The sequence below is a fragment of the Caenorhabditis elegans genome, chromosome III, assembly GCF_000002985.6.
Source record: "Caenorhabditis elegans chromosome III".
Taxonomy (NCBI): domain Eukaryota; kingdom Metazoa; phylum Nematoda; class Chromadorea; order Rhabditida; family Rhabditidae; genus Caenorhabditis; species Caenorhabditis elegans.
The window spans coordinates 6,681,791-6,703,328 of NC_003281.10; the positions used below are offsets into that span (position 1 = coordinate 6,681,791).

General features: G+C 35.2%; 1 protein-coding gene and 1 non-coding gene across 5 annotated transcripts in view; one reads left to right on the forward strand and one right to left on the reverse strand.

Moving 5' to 3' along the window:
• Positions 1–21,538, forward strand: part of rbf-1 (Rabphilin-1) — a gene marked incomplete at both ends in the record, with an annotated part of 28,239 nt that overhangs the window by 6,031 nt on the left and 670 nt on the right. The window contains 17 exons of one of the 4 annotated variants that reach the window (NM_001379772.1): positions 2,743–2,793; positions 14,961–15,042; positions 15,120–15,275; positions 15,615–15,750; positions 16,195–16,302; positions 16,792–17,120; positions 17,287–17,340; positions 17,454–17,543; positions 17,795–18,147; positions 18,238–18,408; positions 18,457–18,677; positions 18,727–18,796; positions 19,309–19,560; positions 20,381–20,642; positions 20,717–20,922; positions 21,177–21,340; positions 21,392–21,488. In NM_001379772.1, the coding sequence (NP_001367825.1) occupies positions 2,743–2,793; positions 14,961–15,042; positions 15,120–15,275; positions 15,615–15,750; positions 16,195–16,302; positions 16,792–17,120; positions 17,287–17,340; positions 17,454–17,543; positions 17,795–18,147; positions 18,238–18,408; positions 18,457–18,677; positions 18,727–18,796; positions 19,309–19,560; positions 20,381–20,642; positions 20,717–20,922; positions 21,177–21,340; positions 21,392–21,488 (2,802 nt within the window). Of the gene's footprint in view, positions 1–2,742; positions 2,794–9,216; positions 9,321–13,878; positions 14,099–14,960; positions 15,043–15,119; positions 15,276–15,614; positions 15,751–16,194; positions 16,303–16,791; positions 17,121–17,286; positions 17,341–17,453; positions 17,544–17,794; positions 18,148–18,237; positions 18,409–18,456; positions 18,678–18,726; positions 18,797–19,308; positions 19,561–20,380; positions 20,643–20,716; positions 20,923–21,176; positions 21,341–21,391; positions 21,489–21,538 lie in introns of those variants that run through there. The other 3 variants (NM_001392126.1, NM_001027396.5, NM_001027395.5) reach the window with 3 other exon arrangements.
• On the reverse strand, positions 8,139–8,229 carry F37A4.10. The gene has a single exon (NR_052387.1). It is a non-coding gene; the product is annotated as an Unclassified non-coding RNA F37A4.10 (non-coding RNA).

Sequence of the window (21,538 nt, forward strand, 5' to 3'; positions counted from 1 at the left end):
GAGACTCATTTTTTGAATACTGTCTAACAATACCGAACGTTTTTTTAAATTATTTTTTCTGGTTTAAACAATAGCTTATTTTTGAAATTTTTATCAGCCACGCCCGATCCGTTCACTATATTTATTTCCAAAAAATAAATAATTGAGAGCCGAGAAGCGTCTTGAAAGTTACCATTTTAAATGTAAAAATGAAGAAGAAAGGGGAAAAGAGAGACAAGAAGCACTCATACACAAAAAGTATGCAAATTTGATTTTCGACGACAAGAAGGACTGAGAAAAGACATAAAAACTTGCCGTTTTTTCTTACTGGACACTTGTAGCAACATATGCACATTTTAACATTTTTTGGTTCATTTCTATGAGTTTTAAATTTTTAAGGGCAATTGGCCTGTAGCCAAGTTAAACTCCCGGATTCGGATACGAAGGCGTCAGATTTAAGTCGACCATGGCTAGCAAAATTTTTAGAGCTGCTTAATTTTTACTGTTGAGACAATTTGAAAAGCTCATAGTCAGTAAAAAAATGTTCTAAAAAATGTCGCCAAAAATGTTTAAAAAACTGATAACGTTGATTTCCAATCTTTGACGACCTACAAAATCAACTTGATGATACAATCTACATTGCATATTCATTTTAAAAACGCTTTCTGTCCAAATTATTCATATTAAGTCTCGTCACAGAGAAATTATTTTTATAAGGATTTTTTTCAAGTCTAGATTAACTGAAACAATTTTTTATGTTCTGTGCCAAAAAAAAGTGGAGAATGTGAATTTTAAGTGAATAATTGAAAACATGAAGATAACTTTTAAATTTAAAAACTTAGTTAATAATGACTACTGTTGTAATCTGATCACTTCTCTTGGTTTCTTGAGAAAAATTCAGGAGATCAGATCTTATGTTAGCTCCTTTCCTATCGTTACCATGTGCAATGCGCCTTCCTTGATAGTCTAAGTTATTTACAAAACTAATATAGTAAGAAACACTAAAACCTCATTGACTTCCGAACGAACTACTTCTCATTTTTCTCCTTCTTTTCTCTTTCATGTTTTTGTGCCTCAAATAATCCTTCTTCATTGTTAAAAAAAACATTTTTTCGGATGCTCTTCCTTTCCGAAATACTTCCTTGTTTTTCACTGAATTCTCTCCTGTCAAGTAAAAATTGATACCCGAAATATCTTAGATGAGACAAGGACTGCTGTAAGAGGAAAAAACATACATATTTCATTTTTTAGACCACACAAGAAACTGAAGACGGAAGAGAAGACTAGGATGGATTCTCTTTATTTGTCATTTTTCCTTAGTTTTTATCAGATATACTAAAATGCGAATTATCAATTTTAAGATTTTTCCCTGTGAACATTAAAGTAAAGAATTCTGGCGTCATTTTCAAGAAACCCACGAGCTGTTCTGTTATTAACTCTTAGAGTTTGAGAGTTAAGATTTCAAGCTAAAATTTCGATTGTTTGAATTTTTGATCTTATGACAAGTGCTACCACGTCCGTAGTTTGGTTTTAGACAAAAATTACTTCAAAACTCAATGAGCTCGTTTAACTAGTCTGACATGCAAAAAAAAATATTTGCGCTTATTTCCCAGCTTTAAAATAATATTTTTAAATAAACAAACAAAATCAAAAGTATTATTTTTTGTTGTTCTCACATTGTATAATCTAAGTTTACATGGGAAAATAATTGACAACTTTTTTCTGGAGAACTCTTTCTGCACACGTTTTCTAACAATTTTAGTGTAAACAAATCATCAAAAATACACATAATTGTACAAAAGAACCTATTCTCTTCTATTATCTCGTTATTTTTCCATTTCTTCTACTTTTCTCCCTTTTCTCAACCATCCGATCAGATTTCCTTCCTTCTTTTGTTCTTTTCCTCGTAACCCAAAGCAAAAAACACAACCATTTTTTCGTGCGGCGAGGTTCCCATATCGAAATTAATACGTTTTTTGGGTTTTTCCCATTTTTCACATTTTCACAGCTCGTGAAAATAGACGAAAATGGCAGTGGCACAAAACAACAAAAAGGTCATCAATTTTGTTGGGTTTCTCGTACGGATTTTTTGAATTGAGTAAAGCTCTGTGAATATTTGAAAGCGTCGGCTTCATAGCCTTCTCTTTTGGGTTTTGTTCTCAAAGCCTCAAGCAAATATTTTCAGATTTATTTTACCATTCACACCAACCTGAACTTTTTAAAAACCTTCTTATTTTCTTTAGATTAAAGCGTAGAATATCTTTAAATTTGCAAGAAGTTGACGTAGGTCTCGCAGGATAAATACTTGTCAGAAAAGAACGGAAAGTTGGCTCAAAAGCCGGAAAGGTCTCTAAAAGATTTAGTACCCACAGAAAAAAGAGAAAAATGAATTTCCTGAATGTAGTGCTTGACACGGCTTGCTACTGTATTTTCCAGAGACACCAATTTTATCTCAATACGGAAGTTAATACATATACCATATACTTGCTAGTTCCAATAAAACAAGAAAATATTTCAAGCAAAGTGGGAGGTACCTAGGGAATTGAGCCCTCACACTTTTTCTTTTTGATTTTATTATCCTCAATGCTTCCCGCTTCGAAATTTCTTGAGTTGGGCCACTTCTTATTCTTATTTCTATTCTTTCTCTGAAAAATATGTTTTAACATTTCAGAAAACTAAATCGTTTTCAAAAACTATAAGAACCACAAATTCTATCCAAAAAAGAAATGTCGAATTCAATGTTGACGGGTTCATTTTTTATAGTACGAAAGCTGTCCGAGGCGTTCTTCAATGCACAACATGGAGATAAAATTGGTTAGTTTATTTTATTTTTAATTTCAGATTAACACATTTCAAAATTTCAAACCCTAAGCTCTACCGATTTATAAATTGGAAGAGTGTTGAATTTTGAAACAGATTTGTTATATATTGTGTTGGGGATCATTTTCATTTAATTCCTTACAAAATTAAAGACGATTTGACATTTTCTTGAAGAATGAGTTTTGTTTCATTGTGTCTACAAAAAACCCAAAAGTTTTAAAAACCTGACAGAAATGTTTCCAAATTTCTTGCAAAATTAATTTAAGAATAGTAATTTTGTAGTAAAGACTTTCTGTTTCCTGGAATCCGTAATAATTCGATTGCTGACTCATTTCTTTCTCTTGTAAGATGTTTCGTCGACTGTTCATTCATCTATATCCTTCCTTTTTCCGTCCGAACCAGATAATAATTGAATCATTCTCAAAAAAAGAAAAGTCAGAAAGTCAGATGGGCTTAAGACATAGAAGAGGAGCCAATTAGGAAAAGTGAAAGCTGCTCCTGAAGAGATGAAGAAGATGGCGAAGTATGTCACGTGAGACATTCATTTTTGTTTTTCCATTCTCTTCCCATACTCTGCTTTTTGGTTTTTTTTTCCATCCATTTTACCAGTTTTGCAGTCTGGAACACAATATCCGTTTGCTCATCATCATTTTTCCCTTACTACATCCTCTTTGTTCCATTATCCATTTTTTGGCCTTCATTCCGAGATGACAAACTTTTTGGTGGCAAAGGTTCTTTGGGGGCATAGTACCCAAGGAGACAAAGTATCCAGTAGACAAACTGGGGTGTATCTTGGGGGGCATATCTTTTGTGACAACCTTTTTTTCAACTAGATTTTTATATGTATTTTTCAACTAATTTTTGTTCACATTTTTCTGGAATAAGTTTTTTAATGCAATTTTCAATCGATTTTCGGTTATAATTCCCTCACAATTGAATGTATGAACGATGGTCTTTTGGGAAAAGCTGTAAAACGTCCAACTAACTTGGAATATCGTGAGGCCCTTCCTGATGGTCTGATCCTTCAGCTACGAAGGATCACATGGGTACCTTCTGATGTTCTGATCCTTCAGATAAGAAGGATCGTAAGGGTACCTCCTGATGGTCTGATACTTCAGCTCCAAAGGATCACGAGGCTCTTCCTGATGTTCTGATTCTTCAGCTCCGAAGGATCAGACCATCAGGAAGGGCCTCACGATATTCCAAGTTAGTTGGACGTTTTACAGCTTTTCCCAAAAGACCATCGTTCATACATTCAATTGTGAGGGAATTATAACCGAAAATCGATTGAAAATTGCATTAAAAAACTTATTCCAGAAAAATGTGAACAAAAATTAGTTGAAAAATACATATAAAAATCTAGTTGAAAAAAAGGTTGTCACAAAAGATATGCCCCCCAAGATACACCCCAGTTTGTCTACTGGATACTTTGTCTCCTTGGGTACTATGCCCCCAAAGAACCTTTGCCACCAAAAAGTTTGTCATCTCGGAATGAAGGCCCCATTTTTTTTCTTTTTTTTCTACAAAATTTTAGCGTCAAATGAGATTTGGACAATGGATTTACACATTAAGCTTCAAATCTGTAAGTATACTGATAATCACTGAGCCTTCCACCCCCAGAAACGATGTTATCGGCAGCAAAGATCCAGTTCTTTGAGAATTCAAGCATTTTTTTTTAATGTCAAACTGGAACTTTTTCATATAAACTTCCACAAAAAAAAAGGAGAAGCATGCAAAATATTTAAAAATTGTCCAACTCTCCGATCAGTTGGAGAAAGTAAATCGATTTCCCAATTACACCAACTATGGCTGACAATATTAATTGTAAGAGAATATTCCAAATGTTTTAATGCTAAAAAAAGTTGATTTCTAGAATTATTTCTAATTTAATATTCTGATTCTCTCAAGAAGTATGCATATTCAATGTGCAATTAACTGAATAAAAACTAAACTAAACCTCCGTTTAGTTTCCTGCAATTATCAATTTCATTCTGACTTTTCTTTCGAATTTCGAATGTTTATTTTCAATGGGCCGTGTGACTTTCTGCAAAAGTCTTTGAATCTCTCAAAACTTTAATATTCAGAAATGAATTTGAAATGAAACTCTCATCTCTCAAATCTTTCATCGAGCTGAAAAAAATAAAAACACGTTTTTCTTTGAATTCTGAATTTTCCCTTTCTACAAAAACACTTCCTTCCAGTTTTACTCTGCAAGATTTTGGAAGATGAAGCTATTTTTTCTTGTAAAACTAGCCTCTTGGGATTGTGTTATCTGGACATTCCTTGGGACTAAAGGCTACTCTACCACCCACTTTTCAGTGATTTTTATGTATTGTTTGAAATATTTGTGGAAAAAATGGAATATGTGCTTGGTAATAGTATTTTTGAGTTTTAGAACAGTTAAAAGATCGTTTTTTCAAATAAAGATCTTTCTTAACCAGGAATTTTCGAAATTCTCCAACAATTATTTCCAGCAACTCGGAACATTTAAGCAGTAATTTTTAGCATACAATTATAATTTTAAAAACTACGATTTTAGAAGACTTTAATACCGAACGTCTTCTATGCTTTATTATTTTTTCTTTGCCAAGCTTCGTATTGTTTTCACTAACTAAGTTTTATTACCGTTTTACCAATAATTTTGTTGAATACATATCGCTCAAATTGACGACAATTCTAACCTATAATTTTTTTTCGGGGATTGAGAACTGATAGTGAGAAATACACATAAATCAATCACTTCCACAGAGCTTCTAATCGAACAAGGGAAAAATCATTTGCTTGATTGACTTCTCTATTAATTTCAAGCGGTTATTGGCAAATTATGTTCCGGCTGATCGAGTTTCCTCATTTTTTCCATACCTTGAAAAATTCCGTCACCTCTTTTTTCTCTGCAAAAATCAAATTTGATTTGTTTGCTTTTGAATTTGCGAATTTTCTCATGGCATTTAGGTTTAGATTTTGAAAATTTTCCACTTGCCCTTTCCAGCAATTCTTCAAATAGTTCCAATTTGTTATCCAAGAAGTTTCTAACTTGCACTGGAAATGAAAGACTGAAAAAACTGCCCTACGCAATTTATTTCTCTTCTTATGTTGTGTTTGTTATGTGATTGAAATTAACATAAATGGAGATGAGATGTATTTGCATTTGCACCGGAAATGATGGTTTTGGTTAGTGAGAGATTTAGTGCTGAATCTGGTTCCACATCATCCAATATTTTGATTTTTATCTTGGTAGCAGAAAGCTTAACTTTTCATGATTGGCAGGCAAATAATCATGCTTGTCTGCCTGCCTACATGCCTACCTAGCGCCTATGTAGTGCATTTCGGGAACCTCAAAGCAGGCAGTAAAACAGAAAAGCTTACAGTGCAGTTTTCTGGTAATGGATTCTACATTTGTACTATAAAAAAGTATTTTTTAAAATCAAATGAGTAGCAAAAATCTGAATATATCATCATTTATTCATGTGAACAGGTGCCGATAGAAAAATATAAAATTTGACAGAAATTGAAATGTTTACTATTAGATAGATTGTTAAAATTTTTGAATTTCAAAGGTAGCTTTTCTTTTTTGGTTTTTTCGAGACGTTGCGGACACAAAATTAATTTTTTTGAAAACTCATCGCTGATGAAAATTCTTTTTTTTTCCTGTAGCTCACAACTTTAAAACATCTTTTAAATTCCAGTTGAGATTTTCCAGTAAATATGTGCACCTAATTCTCATTATTTTAAAAGCTTTCTCTAACATTTGGAACACTTTCTTTAGATTTTAAATGTTTTTCTTCTTCTATGCCATTCCCTCCCACCATCTACCTCATCTAACTCAGAACTCCTGGAACTTGTGCGCGTCCATCCGGAAATTGCTATTCTACGCCTTCTTTCCTTCATCTGCCTTTTCCCCCTATTTTTCGCCACTTGGTTTTCCCAAATACAAAGCTCCGGTGTTCTCAAATTTCGAGTGAGCCATGCTCTTTTTTTGCTCCACTCCCAGGGCAATTTTACTCTGTGAAGGCGGGAATAGGGCAACCAAAGTGTGGTTTTGGACGACGACGATGACGACCCAGTTTGATGAAAATATTCGTAGCGAAAAGGTCTCTCCCAGGTTTTTTCTGCTAGAATATTTTCACTTTTCAGAATTTTGCTGACTCTTCCCTACAATTTCCTAAAATTCTCGATCTTTTAAGTTTTCAAAATATGTTTAAATTGCACGGAAAATTTTTTTAATGGATTGTAGGAGGAAACGGATAAATTGGTCGAAATGGTTAAGTGCGTTTTAAAAAAACATTTCATAAAAATTTTTTGAGACATGTTTTCTCAGCGATGTAATTAATAATCCCTTCCCTCTCTTCTTCAATTTCTTCATTTCCTCTTTAAAAAATTGGCAAATAAAAAAATAATTCGGTCACTCTGGATGCTTTCCCAATCGTTCCAAATGTTCTTTCTCAAGATGAAAAAATTTCAATTTCCATATTCTTCGTCTCTATTTCGGAACAAAACTCTTATGTGTTGTCGTTGCGCAACAACATGGAGATGAGCACTAATTTGACGAGAAATTGGAAATTCTATACACACACATTTACACTTTTTTAGAATGTGTGCGTTTGTCAAGAATATTTTATGAATTTTTTGTTTGGAACCTTGGAACTGCCCACGCAGAGAGCCCCTCTATATATGTCAAAATGATTCAAAAAAATGTAAGAAAAGGTCAAAAGATCTATGTTGTGCAAATATAAGATGGTCACTACTAGTTTTTATGAGCCTGCAAATTTTTGGTTTTTAAATTTGGGCTTCAATTTGATCCAAGCATCTCGAATCTCTGCAAAAAACCTTCATTTTTGATCAACATATATCCAAAAAAGACGATTACATAAAATAATTGTCCTGAATGTTTTTTCGAGGTGATGTACCTCTAATTCTTTTTTTTTTATTCCTGAGAAGACAAATGGTTATGTATTATTCCATAAACATACGTCGTTTAATCTTTCTTCGATTTTCGATCAAGTATAGAATGAATCTTCTTAAATATGGATTTTTATCAACATATATTACTTGATTGCTCATCTCAAAGCTTAATTTTTTTTCGAAATTTCAGCAATGGAATGCTAGATTGTCTGAAAAGATGGGTTGCAAACTGTCCACTGCTGATTTTTACGTCTTAAAGAAAAAAAGCTTGTCAAGTAGTGGGTTTTAGGGCTCAAACTGTTCACACGCTTTTACTACGGCCAATAAATAAATTATGCTATAGCTTTTAAAATTTTCAACGGGATTGACTTCAATATCTTGACCTTTTTCTTGTTGCTCGCTATCATTTTCATCTTCTTTCAATCTTCCTATTTTTTAAAAATCCGTCATTTTGCCCGTTCCTGGACATAAATTTTTCATCACGCCACCACCTCCCCGTTTCGCATTTTTATCGCCTTCCTCTCCTCATTTATTTTTTTCTGCTATCTCTTCTCTGAAATTAAGGAAAAAAATGAGAAAGCAAAGAAAAAATAGCGAGAATAGAGCTATAAAAAATAGGATGAGGTACGAAACGAATAGGAAATAAATAAATAAATGGAAGAAGGAATGGCCTTTTCTGAATATCTATAGGTGATTTTTGAATGCCAAAATAGTTTTTCGAAGGACGTTTTTATTTAAAACTGTTGTTTTTGATGTTTCACCAGCACAGGAATGTATTCAGGCATACATATGTATCTACCGTATGCTTACCTGCCTACGCTCCTGACCATAAAATTTTTATCAAACGTATTGAAACGGCTTTGATCCTCTTATCTTTCAGAGTTGCCGTTGGAAGTTGAGCAAAAATCTTAGATTTTCTTTAAAAATGTAGGAATTAAAACCCGATAATCGTGATCAGACTCTCTTGAAATTCCATATTTCGAAATGTCGTTCTCAGCTCGAGACCTTCAATATTTCAAATCGTATATTCAGAACATGATCTACGTTAAATGTGTTTCAACTCTGATCATCAACCCCCACACAAGTTTCTAAGAACTAAGACAACAGCAGAAGAAGCTCATCCTAACTCTCGTGAACCTACTTACTTAGGAATCCCTCTCGTCACTTTCGTCTCTTTTGCCCTTTTTTCTTGTTTCTTTTCCGGAAGAATTATAATAATTGTGTGCATGTGTGTGTGTCACTCTCGTCGTCTCATCATCTACAACATCTTCTTCTGTTTCTTTTCACAAGCTTTAGCATAATTAGTTAGGCCTCTATGCCAAGACACGCCCACTTTTCTTTCTCCTTCTTCCTGCCTTTTCCTCCCCCTTTTTGCCTGTTTTTTGATGAGAGCACAAGTTTTATTCTAGTGTTTCTCCTTGTCTTCCATTCATGTGTTTTTCTGGATGTTTTCCGAATCCAATTTTCGCTTTTCCTTCATCGTTTCCAGTTTTGTTACTATTCTTCATTTCCTAGACTTCTCCATACCGCACACGAATGATAATAAAAGACGACTGACATTTGTCGTCGTCTTCCCGCTGCAAACAGCTCAAAAAGGATGTATATGAATCGGGAAGACCGTAAGTTTTTTGTTCAAGTTGGGAGATTTTTTTTCTGAAAACGAAAAATTCATGTGCTGAACGCTAATTGTAAATTATCTGTGATGCAGACCATTCAGTGCCAGTCTACAAGAACTTGACTGGTAAAGATAATTGGTGATATGTGAAACTTTTCCAAACTTTCAAATGAAGCTACGTACCTTTAACCGTTGGTTACTGTAAGTATTCCATCATTCTTAAGCTGGCAAAGTTTGCCGAGTTATCATAATGAATAAGATCATACTCACAATCAGAAAAACAATCATTTCGCCATAGTATCACTGAAATCATTGAACTTTTCGAACTTAGTACGATTCATTTTCGTTTCACTTAATAAATTATGGCTCAACGTTGTCGATCCATCGATGCGTGATCTAAAGGACCGCGTGTTTTTTGTTCCTTATCCTTCTTCTACTTTAAGAAGTTTTGGGACCTTCCGACTTCTTCTCTCTGCTTCATCTTCTTCTTTTTTCTCATTCTAACCACTTCATTCATTTCTGAACCAAACTTTGTATATGTCCCTCGAAGCAAAAGCAGGATGTTTTTTGCTCGTCTACATATAGAGACGTTGAAGAAGAGGAAGAAATATAAAAAAGAGGAGAAGGTGGCGAAAAGCAAAAAAAATCCGACCCTTCGATTCCAGAAAGTTACTATGTGAGACTTATGTCTTTCAACCACTTGATTTCTGACACTTTTTTATGACGAATGGTGGTTTTCAGAAAAAAAAAGTTAGGTTTTTCTTAGTTTTGGCAAATCTAGAAAAAGAAGCATCGGCTGCACTTTATTCCTAGCCAAGTGGCATGTTGTTGGGAAAATATTTCTTCGCTGTACTAAAACACCACTAAAAATTCTGATTTTACTTGACTTGTTGAGATTTTTCATAAATGGGAGATCAAATATATCAGTGTTATCAGCAGAACATTTTCTAGCTGACAATGTGAGTTAAAAAATTATAAAACGGTACTCAGTACACTTCAAATTGTTAAAACATAACTTGATAGAAAATTGGAGGATTTTCGAGGTTTCTGCTTAATTTCATTCTATTCCAACACAAAATGGTTCTGCCTAAAACTTCAAAGTAGCATAAAAGGTTCAAAATTTTTTCTTATTCTCTCACTCACTCTCACTCGGAAAATCTTTTTTTGGAAATGACTTTGAATCCTATTCAATTTTTCCCGTATGTTTTTTGCCTATTTCGAATGGCATGGACATATCCTCTCAAAAACACAAGTTGTTGAGCTTCGTGTCGAGCATCTCGACTTGCTCGCTTTTCCACCCAAATTTATAGCAGAAGATGTCGTCAAAAGTTGGTTTTCAGCTATTTTTTGCCGTTGATATCAGAAGTAAGTCTATAATGTTCAGAAAAATGAAACAAAGGTCGTAAAGTTTTGTGCAATGGCAAGAAAAAAGGCAAATGTCCTTGGTCTCACATGATTTATGCTCATCCTGTTTCGGCTCGATTTCCGTTAGAGCAAAACTACCCAAAAACCTGCAAGCATTTGTTTGACGTAATGTCAAAAACTCTGGTTGTACCAAGTCTTATTGAGTTTGAAAAATTCTTTTCAATGTTAGTAGTGATACTTTGAAAAATTGTTTTCCGTTTTTACATTTTCTAAAAATTATTTATTTTGATTTCTTTGATTTTGCACTAAAATAATTTTTTATTAGTTCTGCCAGACATTTAAAAATTAGGTGTTGAATTTTGCAAGAAAGTTGATACTTCACCCTTCAAATTTTGATTTGGAAAAAAATTGCCTAGAACTTTGAAAACCCGCAGTTTTGACACTGATTTTTTTTTCATAAAAAATTATCAATCAGTGATTTGCTCGGAAAGTTCCATGATCTGAAATTATTTTTCGAATCATCATTTAGATTTTATGCAGAAAGTATCTACAGTAACCCTACCGCACCATACCCTCATACAGTAATCCTGAAAACACTGTACATATAATGTGGAGATCAATATATAAAGAAAAATAATTCTATAGAATAAATGATAATTGAATAGAGAAAAGTGTAAAAGAATTTGCAATTTTTTCTGTATTTTTCTGTATTTTTTGGTTTAATTATTCCAATTCTGAAACTATCTAAAAAATAAATACTTTGGTTTTAAATTCCGACTACCCAAAATACTTTTAATTCTTCCTACAAATTCTTATCAATTCGTCTTCCTAAGATTATTACCTCATTAACTCAAAGTTCTCAATCGTTTTAGTGGTAACATTACAAAAATATGAAAATTAAAGTATTTGTGGAAATTCGTTTAAGATGTCTTATCAATCATGTTCTACAAATATACTGTTATCATTTATAAGTGTATGAGCACATTCAGACATGAAAATAGAGTGAGAGATTGTGAGAAAAATAGAGAGGTAGTAGAGAAAAAGCACAAAAAATGTGAGACTGTTTGTAGAACCGGAAGACGAGTCAGAAAAACCGATTATGTCCATTTTGAGTCTAACTTTCTTCTACCAAGTTTTTTTTTAATCTGATAATTAGTTACAAATGTTCTATATGTGCTATTTATTGTAATCTAGACTTTAGTTTCACATTTTTTCAACAAAAAAGTCTGTAACGTCATTGGAAAATACAATTTTCTTTGCTCCTCCCACGGTTTACGCACCCCGTTTTTAATAAAACATGAAGAATTGTGGTCTTCTCGCACAAAACTCCACTTTGTCAAAACTGAAGACTGTTTGCTTTTGCAGAGAAGTTCAAGGTTGCTATAAATTTGATCGGAACCTTTTTCAATTACTATTAGAACAGGCCTTGACTTTTCAATTTACTATTGATCAGACCCAATAAATTTTCAAAAAATAAAATTTCACTTTTCAAAGACCCCAAAAAAATTTAGTCATATACGTTGATATTTTTCCAATATCCCTTCACTTCTCTTTTCAAATCGAAAATCTTCAATTTATTTTTCTACTGGGAGGTATATAAATAGTCGAATGTATAATTTCACACCCTCTCTTTTTTAATGCTCTCGCTTCTCACCTTTTTCCTCTTCGTGTCACTGCCAAATCCAGAAAAGTGTCAGTGAAAGAAAGAGGAGGTGAAAAATTGGGGGGAAACAAACGTCTGCTAAATTTTGCATATTTTGTTATTCTTGGAGCCGGATCGAATAATCGAAAAAGAAATTAGAAAGGTGGGAAATAGGAATGAAAAAGTCTTTGGAAATTTTTACGACAAAACTTATTTTCCACGTACCCATAAAATGAGTAGACCTCAACAGTTGAAAGAAAATATATTTTGGCCCACCACAACTTTTCAAAATCACTTTATTAAATATTCCCGATCAAAAAATATTATTGAAACTATCCCGGTTTGATCATCTGATTCATCTCACCCACTCAACAAACACGTCATTCGCAAACGTCTGTTTATTTGTATTTACCACCCAAATTTTCTCATCAAAAGTGGTAATAGAGCTTCTTCGCTCCAATTGGAGGCGTTAGTTGTAGAAGTCACACTTGTGAAGTCACATTGAATAGATTCCTAAAATATCGCAGAAATTTGAGAACAAACTGATCTTTGAGGTGTGCAAGTTTTATATCTCGGAATATGAGTGCACAGGGACTCGGATTACTGTAGCCGATCAGAATTCAGGAGTTTTAAACGTTGAGTTCAAAGTTCTGCTACACCTAGGAAACAGTATCTGATGTTATGAACATTTTTTAGAAGTTTCAATTTAACAAGCAAAGTTGAATTCAATCATTCTCGGATATTCTTCCCAGTGCATATTTGGTTTCGAAAACTGTTTTTATCTGGATTTGAAAGTGACGACAGTCTGAAAGAAAAGACAGAAAAATAATTTATCATGATGCGAAAAGTTCATGATCTTTGTCAATTCCTCCTATTTCCGGAACACATGATTTTCTATGTATTGCAATTTTTAGATGAGCCACGAGGGCTACAGTACCCCTAGACACTCCATCTCTAATGACTTCTCGTCTTTTTTCTAGCTTTGAAATGGCTCGCGGATACATCTCAAATTTCAATCTTCGCGTGAGAAAACCACGCTCACAAATCAATCGATATCATCCCGAATCCATGTTCTTTTCTACACAAGCTTATTCCCGGTCCTTGAAACCAAAAACAAGGTCTTGAGATAGTGAGAAGAAGAGAAACAGAGGACGAGAGACGTCGTCATCTTACTGCTTCTGCTGCCTAATTTGTGTCTTTCTGTGTGTGGAGCTGACGCGTGAGTCTCCCACCGTTGAGGGAGCCGGAGAGCAAGAAGAGGAGGAGGAGCAGTAGCACGTCTTCCCTATTCCCTCTCTATCTCTATTTCCTCTCAAATTCAAGTTATGCATCGAAATCTAGAGAGTAGAAGAGGGGTGTTAGAAGCCTATGAAAAAGAGCAAAAAAATAGCAGGAGGACGAGAAGAAAAAGAGAAGGAAAAAGAAGAAGCTGTATCGTTTTTGTCTTGAAAATCATCGGGGCACGAGTTTCCTTCCCTTTTCTATCTAAGGCACGCTAATTTGCCTCATCCCTCCTTCCCCCTGAGCCATCCTATTCAATTAACAACGGAACACAATGTTCTCGCGTAGAACGACACCTTCACCGTCCATAACGACGGCCTCATCGTCCACATTTTCTATTTCAAATCTGACGAACAATAATGCAACTTCCACATCGGATCTACCAGCTTCCGCTATTTCTAATATTGTTCCGCAAATTCCGCCCACCCCTCGCCGGGTGCCGCCGAAAATTGGGCTATTGCGACATTTGTCAGGTTTTTTGGAGTCGAAAAAAGGTAAATTTCCGAGTTGTTAAATAGTTAGGAATAAGGTGGAAAGTGTTGTCTCAAGATTTGTTGTTATCGTGGTTACCTGGAATTTGAATCGATCTTACATCGTCGTAACGGGTCGTAGTAAATTCTCTAAAATTTTTAATTGTTTATTCAACTGTTGCACTTTTTCTAACCTAAATGTTTTCAAATTTACATACTATGGACGAACGATCTCAATTTTATATTCATCCTTCGAAAAAACTACATAATTTAAATCTTCACATAATTCTTATTGCAAAAAGTCGCACACTACAACTAACTATAAAATCGTGGCGGTACAGTCAAAAAACATCTACACGTAAGATTAATAAGAAAGATTAAGAAAAACCAGAATTTCTGCAAAAATCAAGAATGTAGTTTTTATTTTTGCCAGTGAACAATTCATAACTTAATCCAAAAGTTTTGATCTCTGACTTGATTTGTAAATATTTTCTTATTTTTCTAAAAGTGTTGATTTATATAAGGATTCTCTTCATCTTTCTTTTCAATTTTTAATACCTTTGTTTTCCTGTTATTTCCTTTTAACTACATCATCATCATCATCACTGAAATCTCTGTGCTCAACGAGCAGTTTTCCAAAAAAAAAGTGTAATCGTTTTGCCCGTTGTTTCTACTACCACTGCTTTTCGCAAGGCAATCTTGTGGCTATGTGTGTATGTGTGTGCTCACCGAGCTTCTGGTGGCTCACATGCACACGTAAAGCAGGAGCCAGAGCAGAAAATGAGCTTGAGCCGAAGAGATTTTGAAATTAGAATTTAGGGCAAAGAGAGGAGAATAATGTATGCGAATGAGAAAAGCAGGAATTATTGAAACTTCCTTTTTGTAGATCTGATGAATGATTGGGAAATCGGTGGAACACAGAATAAATGGGTCTGTCCAAGTGATCGGCATTTGCATTTAAGAGCACAGTGAGTTTTCGTGATGTTCTAGAACTGAAATGTTTAGGCTGGCAGATGCTGAATCTGCTCTTCATGAAAACTTTCAGATTAAAATCAGGATGGTCCGTACGGACGGCAACAGCGCGATCCCCAACCAACTCAAAAGCTCAAACTGGATCGATTACTGCCGCCGAGCAAGAACACATTCAGAAGGTCCTTGCAAAAGCGGAAGAGAGCAAATCAAAAGAACAACAGAGGATTGGGTAAGATTTTTTCAATATTCTTAAATTTTGAATTTCGGATCGATCTCTCAATTTAAAAAATTTTAAAAAGTTCGGTGTTCAGTTGATCACTAAGAAATCTTTGAAAGTTCATGATCTTTGTCTGTGAAGCTATGATTTTCTACGTCATTTCATCGAAAAGAAGCAGAAAAATAAAGAAATTCATTAGAAATTCCGGTGAGGTTCACCAGATTTCTCTTGCATCGTTTGAATAAGTCATGCGGACAATCCGAGAGCGTCGAAAATGAATTTCAGTTTTACACGGAAAATATGAAAATTGCTGCTTCAAAGAGGAAGGAAATTATTTGACGAATATTTCAGAAAAATGGTGGATCGTCTAGAAAAAATGAGGAGGCGGGCGACAGGAAATGGTGTAACACACTGTTTGTTATGTCATACCGAGTTCGGACTACTCGCATCGAAAAGCTATGCAGCAATGTGTGTGGATTGTAGAAAGGTAGATTTATTGATTTTTTTTTGAGATGGGGATCGTTTAAAAGGGTGAAAAAAAAAGATTTTGAAGTGCACAAGAAAATTAAACTTTATGAAATTACAATCATTATATGGAGTTATTTGTGTTTTTTGGCAAGAAGTTAAAAAGTTAATTAAGATTGGACAAACCTAAGCAAACCCTTGCCAAAGCTTTGTCGAAGGAAACTTCTCAATTATATTTTTTGATATATATTTTTCCCCCCAAGAGTGGGCTAGCTCTGTGTGTTACTTGGCTTCGCCTGTTCAATGTTTTAAAAAATGTAGGATAAAAGTTATGTTCGCAAATTCTGAAATGTCAGTGTAGAAGCCATGAGATAATTAGTGTAGAATAGATTTTTAACAACACTTAAAAAACGATTTTTAAACTGAAAATATTTCGAAACACTCAAAAAAATGTGCAAAATTTTAGTACGTGTGCCAACGAAACTGCGGAGTCGAGACAACTGATGTGAATCAAACGACTGGAAAAGTGGAGACAGTATTCCTTTGCAAAATTTGCTCAGAAGCCAGAGAGGTGGTTAGTGGTTTCTGCTGGTTGTCCGCGTTCTTTCAAGAGTTTTCTCTCTTCTGTCCATGTCCTCTGTCCATTGACTTCTTTTGTCAATTTATTTCTTGAAACTTTTGTTTTTTGGGGACTGATTTTCAATTGTTTGTTGTCCATTTTTGCTTTCACTCTTTCAATCCGCATTCTCACACCCTTTGTTATGGTATCATTGTTTACGAAAATCTTAAATCTTAAATTTAATGAGTTCTCTAGAGCTTCTATAAAAAACTAGAAGTAGGTCGAAAGTTTAGTGGAAAATTAGTCCTATTTCTTGGATTTTTTTGAACGAATTTCTGAAGCTCTACTTTTTTTAATTAGCCAAATGAGATAAATTTATTGCTATTAACTGAAGCTTAACAAAGCAATTTTATATTTCATAATAAGTGTTTCTTTATAATTTTTACCTTTTTTGCTTGCCAATCAATTGTTTTCTTCCTAATTTGAAATTTCTCAATTTTCCAGCTATGGAAGAAGTCTGGCGCCTGGTTCTACAAAGAGATGCCAGAATTCCAACGTCCAGATGACCGACTACCCTATTACGTTCCAGTCACTACAAACGGAACTCTTCCGAATGCTTCTTCTGCAGCTACTCCACTTTCTGGAACACCCGGTGGTGCTGGACCACAGCCAATGACAATGCCATCCACATCATCTTGTCAGATGACAACACCAAAATGGGCATCGCCGGGAGTATGTAACTCACCAGGACTTCAGATGAATGGAGGACCCACTTCACCTCTTCCAAATGGAACTCGAAGAAATACTGGACATGGCGGTATCGAATTTCCAAGGTATGTTTAGAAAGTAATTAGTGTGAAAATTGAAAAGTTTTTGCTGTTACAACTGATAACACTAACAAACTAACAAAAATTCTAAGTTCTGCACGTAACTAACCTTCCCTAACCAACCCAAATCCTATGTTGCTTTTCTCTTAACTTCGCCTTTTCTTATTTTAAGCTCAAGTCGTCCCAGCATCTGCTCTGTGCTTCAGGCCATCGAACCGCTCGACAGGTTGTTATTTTTGATTTTCATCTGCCGTTTTGTTTTCTTCGTTTTCTCGATTCCCAAATCCTAACCAATAGAAATTTATTGTCTGTAGAAAGATTAACAGAAATTGAATTTAGGTCGAAATCTCCGAGACCCAGGATTCAACCAAGATGGGTAAACGAGAAAGTGATGAGCAGTATGTCAGTGGATGATGAGGAGAAAGCAGCGTAAGTCAAAAAATATTTTACTCCGATTTTCTTTGTGAGAAAATTGAACACTTTTAGTAACTTGAATAATTCATAATTCATGTTTCCGATAGTTTGGAAATTTACGTGATTAAATGCAGTTTCGGTTTATATTCTTCTCAAAAATCGGAATTTTCGGGAAATTTTTAAAAAAATCTGATCAGTTACGAGTCACATTCTAATATACAATCCAAGTAACAATCTGGAATATATAACTATACTCCGAATTTCAGAAGTTCGTCGGATGGTGAATCCTTCGTCCAGTCAGGCGTTCCACGTCGTGCTCTGAACAACAAAACCCCAGTTGGCTCAACTTCAGCAACCACATCTCCAGCTCCACCACCAACATCTACAACACCGACGTCTCGTCGTGAAGCTAATATGGAACGATTCTCCCGGCATACTCATGCTCATGCAAATCGTCTCTATAGTACTGATGATGATGACGACTCATCTCCAGAATCTCGTCCATCAACACGCTCAACATCTCCACGTCATTCACTTGCCACTCCTTCTTCATATGCTCATGATACATGCCATGATACTTCACTTCCTGATGCCGATACTCGCAGCATTGACAGCGGAGGTAACTTCTCAACCTGTCAGTTCTTTTTTCGGACTCTATGACGAAAAATTTAGATTTCCAGTGATTTCTGAAATCATTAATATTTTACAGTCGTTCAATCGGATCACTCGAATCCTCAGCAATCCGGTCTCACTTGCTCATCTTCATCTCTGACACCACTACAACAACAAGCCAGCCACGATCATCACTCTGGAGGAGGAACTCCTAGAAGAATCTCAAATCCAGATCGTACCACGTCCCGAGTTGCTCAGAGTGCTTCAGGTTTTCATGAAATTCTGGGGAGTTAATTTCTAATCAACCAACTTCTAGGCACCTCACTTGTCACCCCACCTCCGCCAATCTCCTCCCGAACAAGCCCGGATAATTGTAACTCGAGTCCATTAAATGTTATGGAGCACAAGTCTTCTAGTGCTAGTACGGCGAGTAGCGGTGGAAATCGAAGAGTTGGCTCCGCGGAGCCAGTTCTTAACAATCATCACGCAATGCATAATAATCAGAATCATAATGACATAAATAAGAAATTGATTTCGGTGAGTTTCTATCTTTATGATGATTTTCAAAACCATTTGATTTTCGCAGCAAACAAGCCGAGCAGAATCTCCATTAGCAGCTTCTTCGAGCTTCTTGAGCTCACCAGATGATGATACAAGTTAGTTTTAACTTTTAAGTTTACAATTCCAGAATAATATAGTTCTTCGGAAAAAACATTGATAGAGTTTGTATGTACGGAGTTTTAAATAGTGCCTTGCAATTTAGGCGCGCCAATTTGGTTTCGTTACTTTCTAATGGTTTGTAGCATTTCTAGAATCCCTTATTTACTGCTCACTAAGAAATGTTTTTTAAGTTGCAAAAACTCTGTCCGCGTATCAAAGAATAAAGGTAAATAGCAATGTTGCGCTTCAACATCTCTACTACACCATATTACCTACATTAATTCTGTGATATCGATATTTACGCAAAAGCAAACGCAACTAGGTTATTCTGAAAAATATTCCACATCGGAAATCCTTGGCTTCTATGTAAAATGTAAAATGTACAGTTTTTGATTTATCTTGTCCAGTCTGTATGGGGTATTCTGGTATTTGCGGTGATTCTAATCATTTTTTGAATTATACATCTCTGCTTCTTAATTTTTCCTTAACCTTCTCGATTCGATTTCAGAGCAAAAGAATCGCCGTCGTGACGGTGTTGGTCGTGTCAATTCCCTGCAACTTAGAACATCTCTTGATGACGTGGCACCTCCTGTAGCTCCAATATCAAAGATGAATGGGCATATAGTGTCGTCTGAGCCAACTTCTTCTACTACCTCTAACCAGAATCATACGTCGGTCCCAATTCCAACAGTGCCAGTTGTTCCAGAAGAAGAAGAAGAGAAGGCAATCACAGCGAGCACTGAATCGGCTTCTGAACCTGGTGCGGTTATTGAACCTCTTCTCGATATTGACGAGAATCTAGAACCCAAGCATGCTTCTCGTCGTCGTGGTGATGGTGTTCGTGGTGTATTTCGTTGTTTGTTGTGTTTTTCCAGAAAACAACGTTTGTACTTTTTTTTCGTTATTTTTCTTTTCTATCACTAACTTTTTCTTCACGTTTCACAATACTAACTATAGACTAATTTTGATTGACTGTGTTCTGAAAAGCTCTATTTTTTGGAATGCGGAACTAAAGAAAATATTCAATTTTTAAAATTGTTCCATTTTTATTGTAAAACTTTTGAAAAAAAGTTGCCTTGCAACGTAAAAACCATACTAAACACTAATGGGGTTATTCAAGTAGTTTCGCAACATTAAAAAGTGTATTTCAATACACTTTTTGCCTTATTCAAGTAACTTCAGAAACATGTATTTCAAGACAGTTTGTGGCGTAATTTCGCGACATTTCTCGACGTTTTTCAACATTTTTCCACAGTGGTTTTATCAGAATAATTGCCCTGCGACGGCAAATTGTGTGGATTTTCACTGCGGGAGCACCTTTCGCTGTGTTTTTCATTCAGTTCCCGCTTTCTGGTTGTCTCGTAATGTCGAGAAATTACGTCACAAACTGTATTGAAATACATGTTTTTGAAGTTACTTGAATAAGGCAAAAAGTGTATTAAAATACACTTTTTAATTTCACGACACTACTTGAATAACCCCATGATTGGTTAAAAAGTCACTTCACGTTTTCAGTTGAAAGCACTTATATACATCAATATTCCATCTTCCTCTTCTTCTCACATTTTCAAAATATTCAGGTAGCCTTGGCTCAATCACATTGACACTCACGTATCACTCAGCTGATAAGAAGCTCAAAATGCATTTAATCCGAGCGAAAAACCTTAAGGCAATGGACTCAAATGGATTCTCGGATCCATATGTTAAATTCCATTTACTTCCTGGAAATACAAAAGCGACAAAGTTGACGTCAAAAACAATTGAGAAGACTTTGAATCCTGAATGGAATGAGGAAATGTCGTATTATGGGATCACCGAGGACGACAAGGAGAAGAAAATTCTGTAAGATTATTTTCTTGAGGATTGATATGGGAGAGAAGAGCAGATTCGGATTTCAATTCATTAAAATATTTCAGCCGCGTAACCGTACTCGATCGTGACCGTATTGGATCCGACTTTCTTGGTGAGACCCGAATTGCGCTCAAGAAGCTCAATGATAACGAAATGAAAAAGTTCAATCTATACCTGGAAAGTGCGCTTCCAGTCCCTCAACAAACGAAGGAAGAGGAAAATGAAGATCGTGGAAAGATTAATGTTGGATTACAATATAATATTCAACAAGGTAAGTGATGCATAGGTGTGCCTTGTACCCGTAAAAATTAACTTATACCCATAAATGGGCGGTGCTTGTCTTGACATGCCCAATGTTTTAATTGGATCCCACCTTCTTTGAGGGGAAGGATTTCTGGTTCCTCGCTTCTGAAACTGATACAAAATGGATATTTTGTAAATGGATATTTTGGAAAATTATCTGCTGAACCACGTAAAAACCTGAACAGCTTAAATCAAATTCAAAAAACAAATATTAATTTTTAGGATCTCTCTTCATCAACATCAACCGATGTGTCGAACTGGTTGGAATGGATTCTACAGGATTCTCCGATCCTTATTGCAAGGTTTCATTGACACCGATCACATCAAAAGCGCATCGGGCGAAAACGTCGACGAAAAAGCGAACTTTGAATCCAGAATGGAATGAGGTGAGAAATTGAAGAAATTTAGGTTTAAGTTTTAGAAAATCTCGATTTCAGCAACTTCAATTCGTGGTTCCATTCAAAGATCTTCCGAAGAAAACTTTACAAATCGGAGTTTATGATCACGATTTGGGCAAGCATGATGACTATATTGGTTAGTTAGGGGATTCAGAAAATTCAGAAAGGCATTCAGAAAATTGAGCT